This window comes from Taeniopygia guttata, chromosome 1A (assembly GCF_048771995.1).
Source record: "Taeniopygia guttata chromosome 1A, bTaeGut7.mat, whole genome shotgun sequence".
In the NCBI taxonomy this organism is placed as follows: Eukaryota; Metazoa; Chordata; class Aves; order Passeriformes; family Estrildidae; genus Taeniopygia; species Taeniopygia guttata.
This window is the reverse complement of record NC_133025.1, coordinates 12,578,204-12,603,634: the sequence shown is the minus strand read 5'-3', so window position 1 is coordinate 12,603,634 and position 25,431 is coordinate 12,578,204. Positions and strand designations below refer to the sequence as shown.

The following is a 25,431-nucleotide window of genomic DNA, read 5'->3' as shown; positions in this document are numbered from 1 at the left end:
TTCCTTGTTTTTACTACAGTTTAATGTCTGCACAATTGCTTACAAGCCATATATTCCAATGTGTTATTTTCTAACACATTGTGCATTTCATGAATAACGTAGTTTATGTTCCTGGCAAAGGCAACTTCCCAAGCACGAGCTGAAAGTAAAAGTAGCATAAATATTGGGGGAATTCAGATGGATTCACTGGACTGCATGATGGGATTTAATTCAAGAGCAAGAGCCTGCCCACTGAAAGTGTATAGGATCCTACCCATAATATTTACACATATTTTATTTCTCTTATTTCAGTGACTATTTCGACAAGTACCTTCTTTGATGGCTTACTGGTAACTGGGCTCTACACATCTACCAGTGTTCAGGCTTCCCAGAGTGTTGGTGGTTCCAGTGCTTTTGGATTTGGTAAGTCCAGTGTAATTTACCTTCTGCAACCCAGGGTAATGACTACTTGGTTGTACAGAGGACATCTGTAGCAAGACAATCACTGGAACAGGTTAATTTAGACTGTGTAATCAATAATACATGGAAGTCAGTGGGAGTCAATGAGATAAAGCAGTGGCAGCTTTTAGGCAGCTTTTATTGCTTCTTGTACCATCTTCACTTTTGCTCAGCCCTGGTATTAGTATGCTGAATAATATAAATTTTAGGACAGAAAAGCCTCAGCAGATAAATTGTTTTAAGCAGCCATTTCTAAATTGTGTGACATTTTGTATAAACTAAACCATTTAGCCCAAAGCCTCTAAGTGTTTCTTGGGCTGAAAACCTGTTTCCTTTAAGCTTCTGTCAACCTACCTTTCCATTCAGCTAATAGCATCTTCCTTAAAACCAGAATACTGGCCAAGCTATTTCATACAACCAACTATTTATCATGTCCAAAAAGCAGAATTGTAGTAAAAGGGATATGATAGGCTTTACAAAATTATCATGTATTTCAGGTTCTGCTGTAGCCCTCAGCAGTAGCAGATGTACTAAGGACTAATATTTTAAAAATAATCCTTTCTAAATTTGTGCTAGTAATTGACAGCTATACCTTCTGCAGTTTGTTATTTGGTAGCATTTTTTTATATCCTTACAAATAATAGTGAGAATTGCATTCCTCAAATTGGAGGAACTCAGTGACCCTAACAAGCAATCTGTGGTGAAGGTACAAAACCAGGTACCAGTCATATGGGACACCAGCTGCACTGCACTTGCAGTAGCATATTTAAATGCTAATTTGTCTGCTTGGGCCAGAATTCAGTACTTTCTTCATAATAACCTCTCATGGTACTTACTTTTGTTATAAAGCATGTAGAGCATGAGCAGTCTGGGCATTTGAGTGTCATCCAGCAGGAATACATTTGCTTGTAAATGAAAGAATGTAATGTAAATAGCACATTATTTAAGATTGTACTGAGGGATAATTTGAGAAGGGCTTTGTTCTGTGGATAACACCACAGCTCAACCTCAGACATTCTGCTCAGCCTTTCAAAGGGAAGAGCATGGCTGGTACAAGTGTTTGTGCCTTGTGCAGAAGACACTGAAAGATTCTCTTTTCTGAAAGAATTTGTACTGCTGTTTCTCCTTTCCCACTGTACTGTTTACAGGACGAATAGAATCTGACAGAGTAAGCAAGACAGAAAGAACTTACCAATGTGAAATTTCTGGGATGGTCAAGTCACTGGCAAGATATTATCTTGCTGTAAATTAAGTGTTTGTATCATTGGGAGATCATGGCAAACTCACTGGGCAAAGCGTACAGGTCATGTTTAATTACAACTAAGTATTTAAGGACAAAAATTAAGCAAAATTTTAAGAACCTAAATACCTCTGTGCATTTTCAAAGAATGTCTGTATTTTTCCCCAAATGTGTATCGTAAATTGTAGAATAAGGCTGCTCCAGATGATGTTTTATTGAGACAGATGTTAAAGTAAAATGTGATATATTACAGAAAAAACAATGTGGCCTTCTTTAACTTGCCAAAGGTCATCCTCTAGCTCTTGATGTGTTACTTTAACCATTCTGTCACTGTAATATAACGAACAATTAACTGAAGACATGTGTGTTCAGTATGCAAAAGAAGCTCCAAGCCTACAAGCTGGGAAAATGAAAAAGCCAAAGTGATGCAAAAACAGTCATGCAGAGTTGGAGCTCCTTCATTTTGCTCATCAATACAAATTCTCAAATATCATGCTTTGAGTTGCTCTGTCTCTCTGGCATGATCTGCATGCCTCCATCTATAGAGAAAAAGTGCTGACATCTCTGAATTTTTTTTTTTATTTTCTGTGGGTAAACTGCAGGGGCAGTTGTGTTATAGTGCTAGTTTAAAAATATTCTAAATAAAGGTCTTAATTTTCTGTTTTTCTTTGCTATTTTGTAAGCTTTTATATATACTGGAAAAAGAAAAAATCCAATCTGAATGTTTCATAGGAGATGATACTCTTGTGTAGCAGTGTCTTTCAAGTCACAGTAAAAAATAAAAAGTGAAGGAAAAATGGCAGTGGCTTTCAAATGCAATTTTATATGAATCCTTAATATATGATGTACTGATGGCTCCTAGGACTAAGAGCTACATAAACTTTTCCTATCTCTACTTTGCAGTGAGAGATGAGAATGCTGGTCTCTTCCAAAAGGCATTTAGCATGTAAATGATATGTTTTAAAAAATTATTTGGTAGTTTTAAAAAGCAACAATATTTTAAAACCTACTGTTTTCAGTAGAAAACTAGAGCAGTGTCCACATTATTTAATATATTGTTTAGCAAAATAGTAGGTGGGAGTGATATTGTTTTGCTTTCTGAAGAAAACACAAAACAGTTTCTCCAGAAACCCCAGATCCATCTGTTGTGTCATCATTTCCAATCAACAAAGAAGCCATTTCTTCTTTGAGGAAAGTGATTGTGATATTCAGGTTTAGCTGCTGGAAATTATTATGTTTTTTTAATGTTGAGGACTAGTCAGGTTCAGAGACCTCAGTTCAAAGATTCATGTGGTTTATCACAGATTAGATGGGGGGAGGAGGGGCAAACCTGGGCCTTTAAAACCTGAAGATAGTAATATTCTGAAATTGGGTTGATAGTGGTTGCTTATGGTGCAGGGAAGAATATTTTTTCTCCCTTGCAGTATTTCCATTGAAATGGTCTTGTCTGTCTCATACAGGAGGTCACACCAGATTATCTTAATCTTCCAGACTGCCCAACAATTTGAAGTCTCCCTAACATACATACATATATTGTCTTTTCTGTGCTAGGAGCCACTGTGTTGTGACTACAATTATCTTTTACCAGTTTAGGAAGTTACGTGATGGAGACACAATCATTGTCAGTTATAACAGTTAACTGTGTCAAGAAGCTTTGAAAAAAAAAAAAGATAAAATATCCTAATTCTTAGGGTTATGTTTTCTTTCTTCTTCAGTACATACAGGCAAAGAAATGGTTCCTGGTTTCCTCTGTGGGATTATGTATTGTGTAGGCAAAGTAGTTCCTGATTTCCACTGACACGAAGCTTGTTGAAATTTTTATTTGGGAAACCTTCTAACAATTTATTGGGGAGAAATGTGTGTGGTTTTGGATATGAAAATTAATAGTGGTTTTGTCCCAGGATGAACCATTTTCTGGGTTCATATTAAGGTAAAACTACAATTTTAAAGCTAGAATTAGAACTGGGGTCAAATGTAAATGTGTTGAAACTTCACTAAACCAAGCTGGGAGGATCCTTTAGCAAAGAAATTATCTTTAAAAGTAGCTTTTAATAAGAGTGTTTTTTTCTTTATTAAATCCGCTGATATAACAGATACTCTGAGTTGCACCTCTTCAGTGTCATTTCCACTCTCCTTTCTTGATCAATGTGGTGTGTACATGGAAATGTTCTTACGTCTTTCAGTGTTGATGGCTGATGGGCAGTCCCACTCTTCGTCTCTTTCTTTCACATGCCACACTGGTAGCCCTCGGTTTATTCACACCCTTTCTGTCTCTGGAGACACATTGTGGACTTCTGTAGGATCATTTTATCCATCAGTGCTTTTTTTTTCTTCTGCTTTTGTCTCTGAGGCTTCTTGTTGGTGTTTGGCCTTTTTTTTTTTTTTTTTTTTTTTTTTTTGACTGCTTGGGTCATCTGGCTGTGCTCTGGGTTTATCAGCCCACCAAGACTAATCTCCCATGCAGTCATTTAGGGGCTCTTACTGCTTGGATTAGTCCAAATACAAAAGAGGAAAATGGGAGGCAGGAGTACTAAAAATAATATATATATATATAAGAAAGCTACAAATGTGGTGGTGGGTCTGATGGGAATGATTGCCTGCAAACAAGAATAAGAATAAATGGTTTGGTGGGTGACAGGGGAACCACTTTGCAGCTTGGCAGAAGCACCAAAATACCGCGTGGCTCCTCCAAAGCGGCGTGCTCTGGGAAGCAGGGAGCAGGAGCAGGGTATCATTCCTACAATTACAGGAGAAGATTACAGCCTAATCTCTCAGCAGCGATAAGGAGCGCCGTGAGCTGAGGACCCGAATCTGTCTCATTACACAGGATGATCCTGGTGACAGGCTGGCTGAGCAGACAGATGTGCTGGGCTGTGCACATCAAAGCTTGCTTTTGACCTGCCACTCACACTGCATCTCCATGCATTCCGGTCCTTCCCAAGGCTTTCTGGCTCCCTGGTAGCTTTTCACATGATGAATACACGACAAATTATATTGAAATTTGGTGTAATTAGTTTCTTACAAACTACAGTGGGAAACATGAGCCTTTCTAGCTAAGCCACCCAAACCCCTAATTTCATGCAAAATCATAATGACTACACTGATGTTTACCTTTTAGTAAATGTGGAATTAACAAGTAATTTCATGATTACATTTATATATGCATTAACCTTCCAACCTAAATTGCAAAGGTCCTCTTGAAAGACTGTAGGTTCTATTGTGGAAATAGTGGACTCCAAGCTCTGATTACACTGGAAAGTATTGCTATAGGCCTAATTGGATAACAGAAACTTTTTGTTTATATTCTGTGTAGGTTTAAATAACTTGTAATTTGTAATCTTTTAAAACAGATTCTACTGTGAGGTCATAAACTCCTCATGAAATTAATGGGTTTTTTTATCAGTGTGTGGTGCTTCATAAGAAACTAGGAGGGTGATGTTACCTTGAAACATTTTAGTGCCTAAACTTGCATCTTCTAGAAAGCAAAAAACCAGAAGATGAAAGATATGTTTCAGTCTTTTCTCTTTTGAAATTCTTTGTTTCTATACCATGGAAGTGATCATACATATTTTAAGTAATACATTGACTCTGGTGGGATTTAAAAGAAATGAATAGTTACAAATAATCTTTGAAATATGTTGAATAATACATTTCCTAGAGGAAATCCTAGAAAGAGCAATCACCAGATACAATTACACTAAAATTGTCTTATACCCTTTGCTTTTTACTATTCTATTGCCTTTCAACAGGATTGAAGCAGCCCTCACATAATCCTTCACTGAATATTTTGGTTGCATATGCGACTGCATAGCCAACCAAAACCCCCTCTCAGTTTATAGAGGAATGACCATTTTGATCTGGTTCTCTATGGGTTGAGAACTGGGGAAAAGGAAAAAAGTGGTTTCCATGTCCCAGGTCCCCTTTGGCTCTGAGCAGCCTTAGGGCAGAGTTGCTGTAGGCGATGTTGCCTGATGCTGGTTTCTCCACCAGAGGAAGAAGCAAAGAAGGTGCCTGGGTGGCTGAGGGACACCCACAGTGTCATGTCCAAGGGGGTACCACAGACAGTGCACCCCAACTCTGTCAGCACATGGGTCTGGAGCGTGCATTGGAGGCATCCAAGGCTCCTCCTGATCCTGGATGGGGTGTGTGGTTTTGGGCTGTCAGAGGCTTGGTTTTGGCATCAGTTTATGCTCAAACACTGATGCTTCTGGGACAATGTTTTGCTTTCAGATTTTGACATATAAAGGAAAATATCTCCCACTAACATTGTGAGATGGAAAAAGGCCAATTGTTGCATTTTCTTGTTAGGTGAGCCTATAAAATGGATCCCTCCTGCTCAGTCTGTCTCTCTAGCTTGCTCACAGCTCTAAAAAGTAAGGACTGGTCGATAAATGACAACTCTTAAAAAAAGTATTCAGCTATGTACATGGTACTGATCGTGACGAGCAGTTTTGTAACTTACTGAAATTGCTGCAGATCCCTGGTTTATTTTGTGACAAGCCAAATGGGCTCCAGGACCCTCCCTTCACACCAGAGATATTTGCCAGAAACCAAACAGATGGTAAACTAGGAAGAAATGACCCTCGGCATTCTCATTAGAACAGTTGGGGAAATTTTAATAGGCCCCCGTTTGCCTTGTGCTGTATCTAATACCCTTTGAACTGCCACTTTTTTTTTCTTTTTTTTTTTTCTTTGTTACAAGTCAACTACTGCCATGTATATTTTAATGGGGATTATCAAATACAATTTGCCCAGAAGATGTAACAGCCCTCCGCTGCTAATTAGCAAAGTTTAAATAGTCACTGAGTTCTGGAATAATTGGAAAGAAACAGTGCTTTTACTGCCAATGTATAATTACCAATTAACAGGAAGATAACATATCTGTATAGCAGTCATATCTTGAAGAATTTGTTAACAGTCAATTAAGTAGTCAGTTGATGCCAAACTGACATTGGTCAAGAAAGTTTACATTTGAGTTTTAAGATACTTCCACCTACAAATTGTATGTAAGAAAACCATAATGATGATAAAACTTTAAAAGTCTCTGTGTCATCATATTTAATTACTAGTTAATTGTCTTCATGGCCAAAAGTTGACCATTTCTGCAAGTGATTTGCTGTCATATGTGTCTTGTGGAAAGGGTTTTAGCTTTATTAATACAACATATATTCATTATCATGGCATAGGCAGTAATTACCCGTGCTTGCCTGACAAGGAACTGCCAAAATATTTTATGCTGAGGAAGAAAATTCTCCATGTGTATCTGGATAAGGCAGACACCAATGCCCCAAGGTTGGAGGAAAAAGATGTCTGGAGAGGGAGCCTGCAAAGAAAATACTTAAAGTGGCCTAATTTTAGTCTAGTTTCACCCAGTCCAGTCACCCTGAACACCATTCTTTTCTGTTACTGTTGAACTTGTCACACTTGTCTAACTCAGGTTGGTCTAACTCCAGCCATGGCAGCAGCAGCAGCTCTTGGACATCAAAAGCCAATTTTCCCTAATCTGTTGAGAAGTTTTGAGTTAGTCCACAATTTATTTCAAATATCTTTGTAGCATTATGAAGATGACATTAAAATACTTAAAGCTTTTAACCTTTTAAATATACCTGTAGGTCCTGCTAGCATTTGTGGCAAAGGCTGAAAAGGAGAATGAACCTCATTAGAGGTGTGGCACATGTAACATTGCTTGTATTTGTGAGCTCTGAGTAGTGGGTGCAGGTGAGTGTTTAATTCCACAGGCAACGCTTAAGGCTTTGCAGATGACATCGGGATGATGATGGCACTGGAGGCACAGAGGAGCATTTTCCATGTGCCAGTGCCTATAAAGAGGCCCCTGGAGTTTTTAAACTAGAAAATGCCTTTAGAAATACTTTTACACAGCCAAAACCAGAATGCTAATTGAAGTGCTGGGGCCAATTTTGGTCCAATTTAGTAAGTACATTTATTCAGTAGCGATGTTTTTTTCAGGTCTTATATAAATCCATTTTTTTCCCTTGATGACCAAAAAATGGTATGGGGAAAAGCTAGAGAATAATTGTAATTTTAATGTAATTTTTAAATTGCATCCTAATTTTTTATGAAATGCATGTAGTAAAAAAACTGATGTAAAAGTTTTTGATCTGATCAGTGTTTTTGCTATACCTCATATGTCTGAGAATATTCCTGATTCCAATAAGGTAAGGATTTCATTCAACATATATTAAGACATTAAATATTCATTGTGACAGGTTGGTGATTTTTATTTATCCTTATATTTATAGAAAGTAATTTGAAACACTTTTTGAACTGTGCAAATTGTAGGTCCTTTTAATAATGGAAAATAATATAGAAATAGACACACACCCCCCATCTACATAAACCTATGCATTTATTCCTCACTCTCCTTTTTTCATTCTAATTTCAAGTACCCTCTTCAACCAGTGCTCTTCACTGTTACAAGCAGTAACTCTTTGTAACAGCGCTGTTAACAAATGTATTCCAAATTTTCATTTTTTGTAAAAAAGCTCATGCCCGTTGGAAAAGGATCTGGGTGTCCTGGTCCACAGTCTGTTGACCATGATCAGTGTGTGCCCAGGTGGCCAAGAAAGCCAAAGGGGCATCCTGGCTGGTGTAAACAGCAGTGTGGCCAGCAGGACCAGGGCAGTGATTTGGGCATATTAGTATTTGGTTAAAAGTTGGATTTGATTTTGGAGATGTTTTCTAATCATAATGATTTTATGATTTTAAATCTTGCCTTAAAATCTATCTTCTCTGCTTTTTTAATGGGTAGATCACTCTTGTTTGCCATTGATTAGAGAAATGTCAATGTATGACTCAATTCTCTTTTGTTACTGCTTTATTTTCTTAGCAATAATATTTGTCCTATTGTTCACCAGCTAGACTGTGATCTCAAAAGCAAGGACTTTCTTCTTTATTTCTCTGTACAGACATGCTGGCACAATATAATCCAATCTTTGCTGTTCATGACTGTTACTATAATACAGATAATAGTGCAGAAAAGTCAAGGAAAAATGAATTAAGCCTTCATTGACTGCAATAACAATAACAAAATACTTTCTTCTCCAAAAGATGTTGTCATTGTGCTTTGAGAGCTACATTTAGCAAGATTGACAGGCTGGAGTTGCATGGTGACTGTAGTAACAAAGGGGTGTCTTTAATAAAGTAGGGGGAAATGGCCATCATCTAGAAATTTAGGGCCATCTCAAAATTGCATTCTGTGTGTGTGTATGCCTCAAGAATAGATCAAGCAATTGTTCCCATGGCTGCATGAACTTCACACTGCCAGCGTGCCTGCCTGCATCGCTTCTTGTCCAGAGCCTGGTTCTGAGATGCCTCATTGTCATGTGTTGTTCTGTGGCAGTCAGTCAGAGCTCTTTCTCCTGACTTTTTGCTTGTGCCAGGCCTATTATTTCCCTTGCATTTTGTGTTTGTCACAAAATGCAAGGATATGATAGCATATTCAAGCAAAACTTACTGGGCTCTTGGACTTCATCAATTAAGATGCATTGAAGCCTCTTGTAAATGTGAAATGGTATTGGAAATTGTTTTTGTTATAATTTTGAAGACAAGTTTGTAAACTAATTTCTGGCATATTATGACAAACAAATGTCATCAGACTGCTTCCCCCTTATCTGCCAATTTGCCACATTTTGAAGTAGAGTTGATTATATGTGGTGAAAAATCAGGCTTACAGGAAAATGGAGCCCTCTGTTAAATCCTTATCATCACCTGTCCTACCAGCTGAATTGACTGTTTGCTTGTCTCTTGCAGTGTTGTGACTGATAATCATTTGTGTGTTTTCAGAGATGGTTCACAAGAAAAATCTGCTCCAAATCTGCTAAAAGGAATATCCCAATTTTCAAGAATATACCAGTGAAAGGTGAATCTGATGGTAGGGACTGAATGGTAGGGTTGCCTCTTTATTGGATGCTAAAAGATGTGAACTAGGGAAGGAGGTTCCCAGGTTCATGGTGGCAGTGGGAGCAGGGCCAGCTCCTTGCTCTCAGGAGGGAAGGGGCACAGGAGGGAAGGACAGAGTCCCCCCCATGCTGCTCCAGCTCAGATATCACCAGCATTGTTGGCAGGTGGAGAGAAGGGATTCTGCCTTTGCATGGGCAAGGTCGTGCTTACAGCTTGTGCCACAGCTGAAAGGGGTATTTCCTACTGAGCTTAGAAAATTTGGGGTTGTTTTGAAGTGAAATTTGTCAAGTATCTAAAATGCACTTGCTTGTAAGTGAGTATCACCTCACAGGAGTCTGTCAGTCCAGCCATTCTTGCTATAAAATTTGTAGATCTTCACATGAAGTCCTTACTCTTTGGAGTAGAGTTGTTCCGCTGCTCTGCTCTGCTGGATTTTCTTACTGAAGTCCATAATTCCAGGGTGGTCATGTCAGTCTGGGTGTGGCTTTGCACCTTATTTTTTAACGTTTTCAAAAGAGAAGGAGAAAAAAAGATGATTTAAAATTTCTTTAACAAAATATGTGTTAATACTTTAGTAGTTATCTGCTGCTCAAGTTTCATTATTTTTAGTGACGTGTTAGACATAGTGTCATTTGAACACTGACTTTTTCTTCTGAAAAGAAGGAAAGTAGGTCTTTTTTGTCAAAACTATAACTTTAAAATATGGAAGGCCTTAAACAAGGATTTATTTAAATGTATCAAATGAGTCAATCTACTGTAGTTCTTGCCTTATTTTAACCCTTAGTTAAAATAAGGCAATTATTAAAGTAGGTGTAGTTTGTAACCAAAACTGTTGCATCTTCATAATGCTTAGCTTGAGCTGAGTGATTGAAGGAAAACAACTGCTAGAAGAAATCCAGTAGACACACAAGTAGTCAATGCAGGAAAGTAAAGATATTTTGCAGCTGTGTGAGAAGGTTGGATTTTTTTCCAGATAGCATCAAATTAAATAGGTGAATGTTGAAATATCTTGTGGTATTTTGGGAAGATGTGATATTGTTGAAAGCACTATCACTGAGCTCTAGTTTATTTAAATAAAACTATTTTAAATAATTATTTGACAAGGCTATTTTGGCAGCATTATAGCAAGTGGTGAAACATTTTACATAACAGTTTATTAATAAATTCAGTATTTTTCTTCTCTATCACTCTGATTTATTCTATATGTCTGTTTCTGGATAAACTAGTGACACAAATATTTTGTGACACTGGAGTCATACACCAGTCATATGCCATCATACTCACCTTGACAGTCTCTGGCATGCTGCAAGGATGATGTAATTATTAGAAGGCTGAATCAATAAATGCTGACAGCATCAGCTCTTAAGATGAAGAATATGAACATTAACAAAGTCTAGATTAAAAAAAAACTGTTTAAGAACTTTTTCATCTGGCAAGTTTTAAGTTTTAGAAGGATTAAGTTTAAATTTTTAATTTTGATATGAATAGTGAATTTCCTGAAATATACCGTCTGCTTGCGCAGCACATGTATACATTAAGCTTATCATTTTCTCCCTGTAACTTTACTATTTTTAGATTCCATAATGAAGGTCTTGGTAGAGATTTCTTCTTATTATCTGTGATTTAAATTTATCACTGAACATGTAATAACTAATATCATAGGCAGTAGTGACCACCCAGTAGTCATAATTCATTCAAACAGGCAGCTTTGTGATAACCTTTGCTTAAGGAGGGCAAAGATGTAATGAACTCTTTCAAAAACCTTCAGTCATAATCTGCCAAGAGCTCAATCAAATAAACTGGAATGTGCTTTAGCTACAATTTTCCCTGAAACTATCAAAGAGGTGCATTCTAGCTTCTGATGAAAGTTTGGGCGAGGACTAAGCATGAGTATGGAATTCAGATTTGCCCTGAAGAATTTATCAGATATATGTGATAATCTAAAGGATTTTTGCTTAGGATGGGACAAATAAATGTTTATTTGTTCTCCACTTAAATATCCTGAGGAGGATATGTAAAATTCAGTAACATTCTCTGTCCTAGAAACATTGATGAGGAATTTAGTTACTTTTTTTTTTTTTTTTTAACCAAGAAAGTTTAGGGTTTTTTCTCCGCTTTACTCCTAGCAGGATCTCCTCAGCCTGTTTCCAAGCATCTTTCCATTAGGGCCTTCATTTTTGCTGTGTATAGCTTGGGGACTTTGGCTGTCTGGCTCAGGAATTCACACACAACCATGCCTTCAGGTGCCCTGTTTTCCAAGGACTGATTGAAATGCAAAGTACTTCTGGAGATGCAATTTTCTGATGCTCACTGCAGTTCCTCCAGAGGGGTTTTGAAAGACATCTGTCATATTCAGTTATGGCAAGGTGTTATGGTGAGCACTTCAGACAAAAAAGCCCCTCTAGATTCAAGGAATTCATAGGGGTGGGACAGAATGGCTCATGGAGACTGAGGGACTTTGTAAACTAGAATATTTCACTATGCAGGATTTTGATTTAATAGCATATGAAGCATTTTAAATTTAATTGATTGGGATGTTCCCTAGAAATCTAGCTTTTAAGGTCTAAGCTCTAATCATAGGAGATATATAAAGTTTGTTATAAAGACTTCTGTCTGCAATAGTCCATGAGAAAAAAGATATCTACTTCAAGTATGTTATGAGACTGTTAAAAGTTTAATACAAAGAAGTCAGTGGCATGGTTTCTCTGGCCCAAAGCAGAGGGCTTCCCTCTGGTAAATCTATGATCATAGAGTCATCGTGGAATGGCCTGGTTTGGAATGGACCCTAAAGATCCAACTGCTCCTGCCTTGGGCAGGGATACCTTCCACTAGACCTAATTGCTCAAAGCCTCTTCCAACCTAGCCATGGACATTTCCAGGGGTTGGGAAACCTGTTCTAGTGTCTCACCACTCTCAAAAGGGAAGAATTTCTTCCTAATGTCTAAACTAACCTTACTGTGAGTTTGAAGCCATTCACCTTTGCTCTTGTACATATTTTCTCTCCGTCTTTCTTGTAGGCTCCCTTCAGGTATTGGAAGGTCTCCATAAGAACTCCTTGGAGCCTTCTCTTCTCCATGCTGAACAGCACCAATTCTCTCTGCATGACTTCATAGGAGCAGTGCTCCAACCCTCTGAGCATTATTTGTGTCACTCCTCAGGGCTTGGTCCAACAGGTCCATGTCCTTCCTGTGCTGGGACCCCAGACTGGCTGCAGCACTGCAGGTGGGGTCTCAGCAGAGCAGAGGGGCAGATGCCCTCCCTTGCTGTGCTGCCCACACTGCTGGGGCGGCAGCCCAGGACACGTTTGCCTTTCTGGGCTGCAAGTGCACATTGCTGTCGTGTCCAGCTTTTCTCCCTTCAGCCCCTGCAAGAGCTTCTTGGCAGGGCTGCTCTCCATCTGTTCATCCCCCAGCCTGTACTGACACAGGAGGCTGATTAATTACTTTAGTTAATATCCAAAGCATAAACTTACAAATCGGTCAGAAGGAACCGACTACAGTGCCTGACCTTTAGGTGAAATGCTAATAAAACTCTGGATAAGAGCCCTTCTTGCCTCTTCCCCACAGATGAAGTAAGGTCAGCCTACAGTGAAATGCAGCAAACCCCGGCTCAGGGAAGAAATGATGGTGTCTGGCTCCAGATCAGAAGGCTGAAGGATAGCTTTATTAAAACTATACTATATGACATAAATATACTATTTAAAGAGATACTGTCCTATTTTAAATACATACTTCTTACTTACCTATCAACTAACAAACTTGTGACTTTTGTGCTGAGAGTCCGAGACACAGCTGGATCCCACTGGTCATTGAACCCAAACAACCTTCACCAGAATCCAATCCAGCAATCCCTTCAGGTAAACAATCTCCATACCAAATTCCACATGGGGAAAACAAAGGAGCAGAAATAAAGATTGTTTTCTCTTCTTCTCTCTGTGCTTCTCCAAGAAATTCTGAGAAACAGAATTATGTCTCTCTGTACAGAGAATGTGAATGTCACAGTCACCCTACAACTGGTTAATTTTCTTTGACTGGTGACACATGGAGATTTAAGGTGGACACGTGTCCCATGCCATGGGCTGACCAACCTCCACCGTGTGTGAGGAGCCAAGACTCGTCACTCATGCGCAGGCACGTCTGCATCGTCTGTGCCTGGGGCCGAGTCCCACCCTGGCTTTTCTCCTTCTGAGACTCAGGCTATTGTCTGGTTTTGGTAACAAACAGCTTCATAGTTCAGCTTTGGGAATAGCTAAAGTGCACTGCAGCTACAGTATCCTTTAACCATAGCTTTGAAATTACATCGAGCAACTTGTTTTTTTTTCATTTAATATGTGAATTTATTTAAGTGAAATTGTATTTAATGTCACCCTGTTGGCACAGGGTGAGAAAAAGGAGGAAAGGTTACTGTTAACACAATCTGGTTTTATGCTGGCTATGGAATTTGTTCTGTTGCAAACCCTCTGAAGTACTTTCTAAAAAGCTGGTGTAGAAGCGTCTCGCCAGGACAAGTGGCTTTTCATGCATTGTTTTATTGACTCACATTTGATGGGTTCTCATGTGTATTTAAAGGCTGAATTCCAGTCTCTAGGGAATGACTCAGAAAGCATTTAATTTTGAACTGAATTCATTTGCAATTTCCAACAGAGGCATCTGCTGACCAGTTATGAGAGGGTCTTGGTTCTTCAGCGCTACCAATTGTAATCTCGTGGCATGCTTTATTTTGAGTCTCCTGGGCTTATACTAGGTCTTTTATTATAAATGAAATACAAATATCTTCAAAAGTAAAGCAAATTACATTCAAAATCCCACACAAATATGTAAACATGTTTACAACTCACTCAATGAGTGCTCATTTTCTTGAATCATAGTCAAATAAAATTTAGTACATTTTAGTAAATTTTAATTTTAATTTTTTAGTAAAATCATTTTTTATGTTTATTTTCATTGTCTTTTTAAATTGAAAATATATTCCTCCTTGTTTTACTTGTAAAGGAAAATATATAATCGTACTACTTTATTTGTCACAAATGTCCCCTTCCCAAAAACATCTTGAAGACAAGTATTTGCACCAGAGGAAAAAAACATGAACTCCGGGGCAGTTAAAAATGGGATATAGTCAAGTGGATATTTTCAGTACAAATAATGGCAGGCATGCTTTTCTGGGTTACATAAGCCACATGAACAAGAAATATTGCTCATGTGAATAATTATTATTATTAATATATTTAATTATATTATTGTTATTGTTATTAAATTAAAACTGAATTAATTAAACTTAGTAATAATTCTAAACATGAGGGAACTTGCACTTTAAATCCCCATCCATCATATTTGCAGTTTTTTTCTTGAGGTGTTTGGTTGGATTTTTTTAAATGCAGTCCTACAGCTTTCAGAACAAAGTGAGAAGCTGTCAATCTAATTAGAGCAGGCATTCAAGAAGTAATAGGAAGACAGAAGTAGTTTAAAAATTATTCTAATACAAGGGGAAGTAGCTTAGAGTCTTCATAAGATTTTGTATTTTTGTGCCTTGAAGACAATAAATCTGAAGGATTTTAGGAAACCAGTGTCATGAAATGACCTTTTATGATAAACAGAAGCAGTTTGGAAAACAATGTATGACCATACCACAGCTAGATTGCTATTAAAGGACTGTTTCATCACTTCACATGCAACAGGAAGGGTACTTGCAGCAGAAGTTGTTTAAACAAGGCAGACAACATTAAGCTGAACCACTGTTAGTCAATGCTAACCTGACTTTGTGGCTGAAGCAATGCTTCCTACTCACATAAAGTACAAGAGAAACAGTGAATATTCTTTTTATATCCAGGTAATTCTTATTTTTGGTAGCATGATCTAAATACTGCCTTTTTGTATATGAACCTTGGTACATATCTGCTTAACTATAGCATTTTCAGTGTAATTTGAGCTTTGCTTTGGAAAAAATAAATGAGTGATTAGTTTTTAAATGTAGATTTCTGTCATTAACAGAAAACCTGGAAGCATGGCTGCTTGTAGGTGGATATAATTTTCTGTTTTTTAAGACAAGGCAAGTAATTAAGACAACCTCAAGCCTTGGTCACAGTTTAAGCATGATGTTGGTTCAGCAGGCCCTGCAGTTTGGGGTGGCTTGGCCATTTTGGCACATGATCCCTGCAGTGCAAGGGAACCATCCCCAGGGAGGAACCTTCCAGTTTGGCTCTGGTCCCCGGTGCTGCACGAGCTGTGACAATGATGCTTTGGCTTTAATGTGTGTGGATTTAAGCTCCATCTTAAAGCTGGTTATAGTAATTTATCTCCTAAATTCCTATTGCAAAATTGTTTCAATGCTTCATTTTCCTAGTGATTAAAAAGGATCTAAATTAGAGTAAATTTATTCAAGTCCAGTTTCAACCCTTTGTTCTTATACCACGGTTGTCTTTTGGCTTAAACAGCTCCTTTACAACCCTGTGATATTTAGTGATAGCAGTCATCCTCTCTCTAAACAAGCTCTTTCTGTCTCCTTTTGTGACATATTTTACATTCTTCTCATCATCCTAGCGGTCCTTCTCTGCAGCTGCTCCAGCCTAAGTTAATCTTTTTTGAACACAAGCGTTCATAATTGCACACAATAATTGAAGTGATGTCTTAGCAGTACTTTACCAGCACTGTACTAATACCTCCCCCATCATTACTAGAAATAATTGAGCTGATGATTTCTAGGGCAGTGTTTGTCTTTTTTCACACTGGTAGCTTATTTTCAAACAGTGGTTGACTAATGTGAACAGAGCTTTCTCCTCCTCAGTAATTCCTAGTTTATAGCTGAAAGTATTCTTGTTATTATCTAAAGTGCATGACCTTACATGTTCTACAAGAAGTAAAGAATCTACTTTGTGTACTTCTTTTCCCAGTCATTAATCATATTCTGTTTAAAAATGTGCCTAATTTCTAATTTTAATGTTTCTCCTTTGAACTTCCAGGAGCTATTTCTTGCTGTGTCTTTAGCAGTGTATCTATAAGTCCTTTATTAGGGGATATTTTCTTTATGTTAGGGTAACTTATCCACTGAAATAAAATCAATTTTAATATTTGATAAATAATTTATAGCCTACAGATATTGAACACTGAGGTTTTGTTGTAAGGAATAATTTTTATATCTAATCAGAAGGTATAAGGCAGATTAGCTTTTTTCCCCAGACTTTGGCTTCTTCAGCTTCCTTCTAAAATTGGGAACCCCAGCAATATCTGTTCTTGTATCCTCAGTTCATAGAATCATAGAATGGTTTGAATTGGAAGCAACCTTAAAGATCAGCTGGTTCCAAACTCCTGCCTTGGGCAGGGAGACCTTCCACTGGACCAGGTTTTTCAAAGTCCATGAACACTTTGAGGGATGGGGCAGCCACAGCTTCTCCAGACAAGCTCTTTTAGTGCCTCACCACCTCACAGCAAAGAATTTCTTGCTAATATATAATCAAAACCTACTCTCTGTTTGATGCCATTCCCCCTTGTCCCACCACTACGTGCCCTTGTAAAAAAATTCCATCTCTCTGTAGGCCCCCGTAAGGTTTAGAAGGCCACTATAAAGTCTCCCCGGAGCCTCTTCTCCAGGCTGAACAATCCTAATTGTGTTTCATGCCTCTAATTAATCATTTTTGTGCCACTCCTCTGGACTCACTCCAGCAGGTCCATGTTTTTCTTTTGTTGTGAGCCCCAGATCTGGATGCAGCACTGCAGGTGGGGTCTCACCAGAGCAGAGCAGAGGGGCAGAATCCCCTCCCTTGCCGTGCTGCCTGCATTCCTTTTGGTGCAGCCCGGGATACATTTGGCTTTCTGGGCTGCAAGTGCACATTTCTGGGTCATGATCAGCCTCTCATCCAGGAGCACTCCCAAGTCTTTCTCCTCAGGGCTGCTCTCAATCCACTCTCTGCCCAGCCTGTGTTTGTGCTTGAAATTGTTCCTATGCGGGTGCAGGACCTTGCACTTGGTCTTGTTGAACTTCATGAGCAACTTCATCCTCCAGTTTTGTTAGGACCTCTGGATGCATTTCATCCAGTCCCATAGACTTGTGCACTTTCAGGTTTCCTAGGGTGTCTCTAACCTGACTTTCTCCCGCAGCAGGTTTGTTCTGCCAATCCCTGCCTTTTCCTTCTGCCACTTGGGCTGTGTGGCTGGAGCAGTTGCGAGTGAAGACCAAGGCTGTGGCACCAGTCCTGCTATCCCCTCTTTGTTCACCAGAGTAACAGGGAGTGTGTCAGGTTGGCAAAGGTGCCTCTGTCTCTCAGAAGAGAGTTACCTGCTGGTGTCACCTGCCACCTTTCCTTACTGGCTCTGGTTGTTGCACAGGGAGTAAATGGGGCTGCCTCATTCAGTCCCAGCATCAATCCTGATGTGATGGGTCTTTCCTCTTCAGCACTGCAGAGCAGTGAGGTTGTTCTGCACAGGCACCTCCAGCCTTAGGTGAAGTCTCTTCCTCCTCCAGGTCCTTTTTCTTGCAAGTTTCCTTGTTCCTATGGGACTGGGGGAAGGGGGTGGGTTGGGGATTGTTTTGCTGTTCAAGGTTGGCTCAGTTTACCAAATAAGCTGTTTACCATGCTCCATGTGACTAACCTGACTCACAATTTGCTCCCACCTGGCCAATGTTTATATCATTAAGTGTCATAATTGGTGATTTCAGATCTTCCAGATTTCTGATGAAAATGCTGACTAACATTTCATGACAATAGTAATGAAATTGCTATTTAGTGTTGATTTATAAGGGACAGCTGGCCTAAGGGATTCAAGTGCTTAATGCCATAAATTTATGTTTTGTTATTGTTTGGGATCACTTTTGAATATAGGGATATTGTATTTTTAATTGAAGTGCCTCAGGAAAGACTAAAAATGGTATTTTGAAACTAAATCAATCAAAGTTAGACATTAAAATAAAAGTTTTAGAATATTCGGGATACAAAAGTATTATTTCAGTGAAATCAGATTATATTATTTTTCTGCTCTGCTAATTAACAATGGAGAGGAGTAGTTATTATGTGAAATTCCATCAGTTAAACAAGAATTCACTTGATTAATATATGCAGAATAATACATGTTAGTCAAATACTGTTTTCCTCTGAGATCCCATTAAAAACTTGATCAAAGTTTAATTACAACATAGACCACTTATGTTTAGATGACACTGAAAACAAAATGTTCTTCAAATAATGGGGATGACACAAAGAGAATCAACAATTGTCATGAGCCAAACTGGAATTCTTCAGATTTCAGCCAAATGGCTGAACAACACAGGAAAGGTGCTCTTTTGGTGATGGCACATTGTAATGAAATTACATTTTTCATTCTTTGTGGGTAATTTTATTTACAGAAATCACCAGAGGATTAGAAAGGTTTGTACAGAAGCTCTTGGATTTAATGAGAAAATTGATAACAGAAAACAGTCTGACCAATATATGCTGGATTTTGTGAACCCTGGGGGTTTGCCATGGAATTAGCTGTTGATATTTACTTAGCCCCCCTTCTTCTCAAGAAGGAAGATTCTAATTCTGTTCTGCAGTTCTGTCATGAGGGGTGTCATTGGAGAGCTACTTGAGGACAGGGATATTTGAGGTCTATATACAGTGTGGAAGCAGAGTAGAAAGAATGGGATGGTGGAGACATCTCGGGGTTCAGGTGTTGAGGTGACCCCGAGAATGTAAAAGTCTTTTTCTCCCAGCCCATGCAGCCAAAGAAGGATTCTGATAGAGAGGCTGAGGGGAAGGATGTTTGCTGAAGCAAGGGGAGTGAGGGACAAGTAAGCATGAGACCAGAGTAATTACCTGTTCGAATGAAGTTATTTAAATCAAAGTGTGAAAAATTAACCCAAGAATTCAGATGTTGAGTTTTTACAAAGTGCACAAAAATTTTGTAAACCAGCCTTCAATTCACAGTCAACACTCCTGGAATGTGCTGCAATATGTGGCATAGCTGCAGTTTTTAATTTAATGTAACACAATCTGTTGGTGGCCCTTCATAAAGGTGAAGAATAGGTTGTTCTTTATTTGAGTAGTTATAAGGAAGAACTGCATGACAGTGAATGCACATTAGAGCTCAGTAAAACTCCATGGGAAAAGCATAAGCCTCAAAGCAAAAGTACTGCTATTCCTGCTTAGACCATCTGACCAAAGAAAGGCTTTCCTTCAGGAAATATATCTGGACAAAAGTCTCAGAAGTTCTAAAATAAGATTTTCTATGGTATACTGGATTTTAAGAGATATTTTATGTGCAAAAACTAAGTACTGATGGAACAACAGGAGCCCCAGGAAGGAAGCTGTGATCAAACTGGTATATTCTCCAGCAGAGATCCAATTCTAACAGGATAAAGATCTCTGATACTGTAGTAGCTGATTCATTTTTCCTGTAAGAAGACCTATACTGATGTGGAGCTTATATCTACAACCACACTTGTACAGATGCAGTAGTTTAGCTATTACTTTCTTGTCCAAATTCTCTGAGACATTTTGGGCTCAGCTTTGAATACAGCCATACATTCACTTTTTATGGATAAAACATCACATTAAAATGATCCCCTTCAGCAGCAAAGATTTGTCTTGAAGGTTATTTTCAAATTTTCTGTACTAATATAGGATTTTTTTGTTACCTTCACAATTTCAAAGCACACCAGAGAGCACCAAAACCAACCTGCCTCACCCACTAGTGTTCAGAGATCTATCATGGCCTCTCTTCAATTCAGCCTTTTTGTTATTAATGTTCTTCTTTGACCAGTTTTCCAGTAAATCTTACCTTTTTTCCCCATTTTGAAAGTAAATTAAATTTACTAAGATAGCTATCCCTAATGGCATGTCTTTACTGAAGTAATCCACAGGTTACATGTCTTTGAAAATTGCCGTTTGCACAGAGTAGAATTAGTTATAAAAAGATTTTTAAATTCTGAATGCAAAATCTTCAGTGAATATTGGGAATTTCTTTCAGCTCACAGGTTCTTATCTCTGTCAAGAGTCCTTTTTTTTTTTTTTTTTTTTGATAGTACAATAAAAGGTGCCTGCTAGCAAGAAAAAGATTTATTTCCTTCATTTTCTTGGAAATAGTTGTATTGTAGGGCTGACTATGGGGATCACAATCTTTTTGTTGTATATGTTATGTTTTTGCTCTCTGTAATCCTTATTATAAAGGAATTCTTGAAAACTGAATGGGGCATAAGTTATAGTAGCTTTCTGTGCAGCCCATCCCAAACATCCCTGTCTCCACGTTGTTTATAAAAGGACTGTAACCATTTGCTGTGTGAGGACTGCCTCATTATGCATTTAAAGTTCAAGCAGTCTGGACCCTTCCTGTGGGAGTTATCAGGGGTTCAATTGTTTACTCAGTTTTTATATAAGTTTTACAATTTTATATATTTTTATCAGTAGCTGATGTAAACTGAAATTAGCTGAAAGCTAATTTGGAGCTCCTCACAGGAGTCTAATTATTCAGAAAAGTGACTTCAGCATAACCAAACTTAGCTATCTCAAGATAGCTAGTTCAAGTGGTATAACTTGTTGATATGGGTTGAACAGATCTGTGCTTATTTCATGAAGTGTGAGGATTTGTGTCTGATAAAATACTTTATTTCCTTAATTTGGTATTTTAAAGGATCTCTTAAATGTATCATTTAAGAATGAACAAGGCATAAAGAAGCATTCAAAAGCTGGAAGATCATATTGCATGTTTTTGGTCTTTCCATAATCACTAAATCTCTATGGCCATCTAATTGAAGCTTAGATGTAATTTCCAAAGAGCTATCTGTACTTTGTACTACACTGCACTGACCTGTGTAAGGAATAATAAAACTGTTTCTATCACCCCAGAAAGGTAGGATGCCCATATACACAGTATTGGCAGCCCTAAAGTTTTTGAGATATTGCCAGGACAACCTGTAGCTCCAGTTGTGCAGTGCTCGTATTTCAAAACATTGAAATGAAAAACAGGTGGAAAACTAATTATGGAAGTTATTTCAAAGTGAAATATGGTGATTTGTTGAGATAAATTGTAAAAATGAAGACCAGGAAGTGTTAGAAGTGTGGAGTACATAAATTTATTACAGACACAATTAGTGATCACAAATATTCTACTATGAATATTTTTGGGGGAAGCAGGACACAGGCATTCCCCAATCCTCCATGTCTTTGTGAATTCGTAGACATGGAGCTTCTTCCCCAGGTGGCCACCATGGTGCTGTCTTCAGCCTCCCTCTGGAATGGCTCTGTCCTCCTTTGGATTCACTTGTATGACATGGCTTCAAGAAGCAATTTAAGCAATACAATATCCTTCCTCAATGATGATTTGGACACTGCACTAAATAACGCTCTGTTAGTCAGCTTTGGGATGCCACATTCTTCCAGATCAAACTACTTTGCATATTTGGCCCATAGTTGTAGATCAGTTGGTAACTCCCTAGTCTATGCAGATTTGGTAAGCATTTATTTATTTATTATCCTTTTATATACTATTTTATCCATGAGCAACAGGATCCAGAAGCACTAGCTTCATTCATAAATCAATAGATGCCATCCAAGAAAATCAGTTATGGGTTAGAGAACATGGACATGTGGAGAAGGACTGATATCTGTGGGAGATGATATTACAAAGAGATGTACAACAGCAAAGTCACAACTGAAAAATATCTGGAAGTCTCAGATGAAAACACCTCAATTAGCATGCATGGCAGGGCTGAGATTAATGTAAATTAGGAAACCTCCTCATTTGCCCAACTGCTAATCTGCCTTAAATAAGAAAAAATATATTTGAAAGCTTGAAATGTAAAGTTAAATTTCTCCCTGAGTGAAACACACACTTTTTTCATTGCAAAACAATAATGAAGGGGAGAACTTCCCAGCAGAGCTGCAGCTCTTCAAGGTATTTTTCTTTTTAAGGGCAGATTAGCACGTCAAAAAGCAGAGCCATGTTTTATCTTTACATTTTTAGCCTTCTCTTTATACATTAATGAGACTGCAGCTCTCTAGCGTAAGTCCCTTGGGTGTTACTTTGACTTAGCATATTTTTTAAAACCTTTTTAAATCCACAGTAAAATCTTGGAACATTTATCCTACTACAGCCACAGTGGGGGGCATCAGCTGGGAGAGGCGAGCTTTCAGCTAAGTGTTCATTCATGGAACTGAAGCAAGCAAGGTTTAAGATTAAATTCAAGCATCTAGCTGATGCAATAGGAGCACCTGGGATGCTCTGCTCACACTCACACCCCACATCTGGAGTCCAGATAGTTTTTCTGTTTCCATGCCAAATTCTAAAATGCAACTCAGACTTCTTACACATGATTTTTAGTTTGGTGATGTCCTCATAGTTCCACAGGTCTGTATAAAGCTTTCTTCTTTTCAGCAAAACCACGAGTTGATTTGGAAGTCATGTAGTAGAGGGCTCCTGCACCCTATTTCTGTAGCACCCTTAATTTTCATGCATGTTGTTACACTGGCTGCTATCACATGAACCTTGATTAGGATTCAGAGGTGAATATTTTATTCTGTTTTAATTTTGTTTTCCGTGAGTGCACAGGACACCAAGCACAGCTTGGCTGCAGCTCCGCCATGTGTATGGAGCAGTGTGTGCCACTCTAGGGGACACAGCTCTGCCTCTGGGCCAGCCCAACGCCAGCTCCATGGCAGCACCCCCAGGACTAAATTTTAAGATCCTATATTGAATATGAAATGACTGCAGGAGATCAGCATTGACCATTTAGTTATGAAGTGCTCTTCTGAGGACACAGACTCCAATAACTGCAGTATATTTCCCCAGGAGTTTTGGTTAACATTGAGTGACAGTTTATAAGGGGGATACTGTTCTTGATAGATTGCTTTTATTTTCCTTTCTTATATCTGATCTGGAAGTGCTTTTGCATGTTAAGGATTGATGATGTTTTGTCTAGAAGTAAGTTTCAGGCAAAGGAATGAAACGCAGCATTTCCTTCTTTGCATTCTTGTGACTCTTGACTGACTGTATGTGTTGTCAGATAGGAACAGAACTGAAGTGTTAAAATTTTTGCCTATGGTGTATTTGTCTTAATATATACCATATGGCAGGGGACAATGCATCAGACTTTTTTATGGGTGATTTTTTTTGTCATTAGAGTAAAAGTAGTAATATGGGAGTGAATTAGTAAAATAATTCACTCTCCTTCTGAGCTTGCCATTTTTGCTTCTTTTGGTGTGTAAAACTTTGTATTTAGGTTTTGTTTTCAGAAATTCTTTGCTGCTGTTCATGTTTGTTAACTTGCAATATATTTTTTGAGGAGTTTTCTTTTTTATGGGTGCCATTCTGCCTTCAGTGGGCAGAAATTCAGCCTGCTGTCTATGCTGCCCTTCCCTTTGTAATACTCTCAACATTGTGGTCCATTGCTGACCAGTGGGGGAGAGGCATTATGAAACTGCAAATAATTGGATCATTGCACTATTTAAGATAAACCAGGAGGCAGAATAAATTACTGCATGTTTTACAAGAGAAAGGGAACAACTTCCAGACTTTCTGTTTTGTCCTGAAAATTGTAAAAAGAGATGTTAAATATGCATAGAAAATTAAAGCAACTTTTTGCGCGTTTGTAGAAAAGGATTTATTTTTTTTTTCCAAAAACACCACCAAAGTCCACAAATCACAGTTCATATTTCTGTTTTGGAGATGAAAGAAAGCATGAGCAATGTATATCAGGGAAACAGTTTGATTTTCACACTCCAGCTTTGCTGAGTACCTGAATACCAAAACTTCTGCCTCTATTGCCCCTGTGCTTTCCTCTGGTGACAGTGAGGTGAGACTGACTGAGGTCACCCAGTTGGGGTCAGTCAGGTGCTGGGGAGGGATGAGGTCTCAGCCAGGCTGGCTGTCCCTCTGGGCTCCCACATGCTGCTGGTACACAGCACACAGAGCACACTCACTCTCCCAGGAATGCTTTAGCCCAGACCTAATGCCTTCTAAAAGTTATCAATGCTATAAAAGCTGCATTTATACTATAAAATTTATGAATTTAATAGATTTGTGGCCTTAGGGGAGGAAAACCTGTCAGGTTTTTTCTTGATACAACAGAATATCTGTGGAGCATACAGGTGCTGTACAGGGCTGTGCTTCCTTCCACACTAGTTTGATCTGGACAGAGATACTGGTGGATTTCAGGCAGCAGCATTGAATTTCAGCATGGTTAAAAAAAAAAGGACTCCTGGAGATTGATCATTTTAATTTTCAATCCATATTAGCATTTTTCCGGCTCCACTTCTCCCTTACCTCTCCCACCAACTTGGTCAGTGATTCCTCTGCTCGCTTCACCCCTTTGCAGAGGCTGAGAATGGCCACGGTGCTCATTATGCAACTTTACAGTTCTGGTTTTTGTATTTATGAATTCTGAAGAATTTGTAGCAAACCAGCACTACTGTGTCATTGGTGTCAGCTGCTGAAAAAAGGCAAATATCCTGGCTCTTGATCACAGTGTTACAGACACTGCAGGTACAAATGGCACATGTGCTAGGGATTGGCCATGTATAAATGTATGAAGATAAAACCGCAGTCTGTCATTACCACAGCTGGCCTTACCCTCACAGATGCATCTCTCCTGCCTTCATGCCATCTTTCCAGAGCAGATAGGCTATTGTGAGCCTCAGATTCCCAAAAGTCTCCCAGACACTGTGAGACTGGCTGTGTCACAGGTCATTTCAGTGTCCCAGCAAGGGCCTGGGGTGGTAGGAGGCCTTTCAGAGGTCACCCTAATGCAGGTATTGCTGAGGCTGCTGCAAGCCCAGCTGTGGGGAGGGGGATCATGAGACTCAGAGCACCTCCAGAACTGCTCCTCTGAATGGAAAGTGCCTCTTGTCTCCAGCTCTGTGGACATGTTGC

General features: G+C 38.7%; 1 protein-coding gene across 2 annotated transcripts in view; it reads left to right on the top strand.

Annotated features, from left to right (window-relative positions):
• The window catches only part of RELN (reelin), a 276,674-nt gene that overhangs the window by 44,805 nt on the left and 206,438 nt on the right, over positions 1 to 25,431 (top strand). For both annotated transcript variants that reach the window (XM_030291632.4, XM_072919453.1), the window contains exon 2: positions 292 to 402. In XM_030291632.4, the coding sequence (XP_030147492.4) occupies positions 292 to 402 (111 nt within the window). The remainder of the gene's footprint in view (positions 1 to 291; positions 403 to 25,431) is intronic.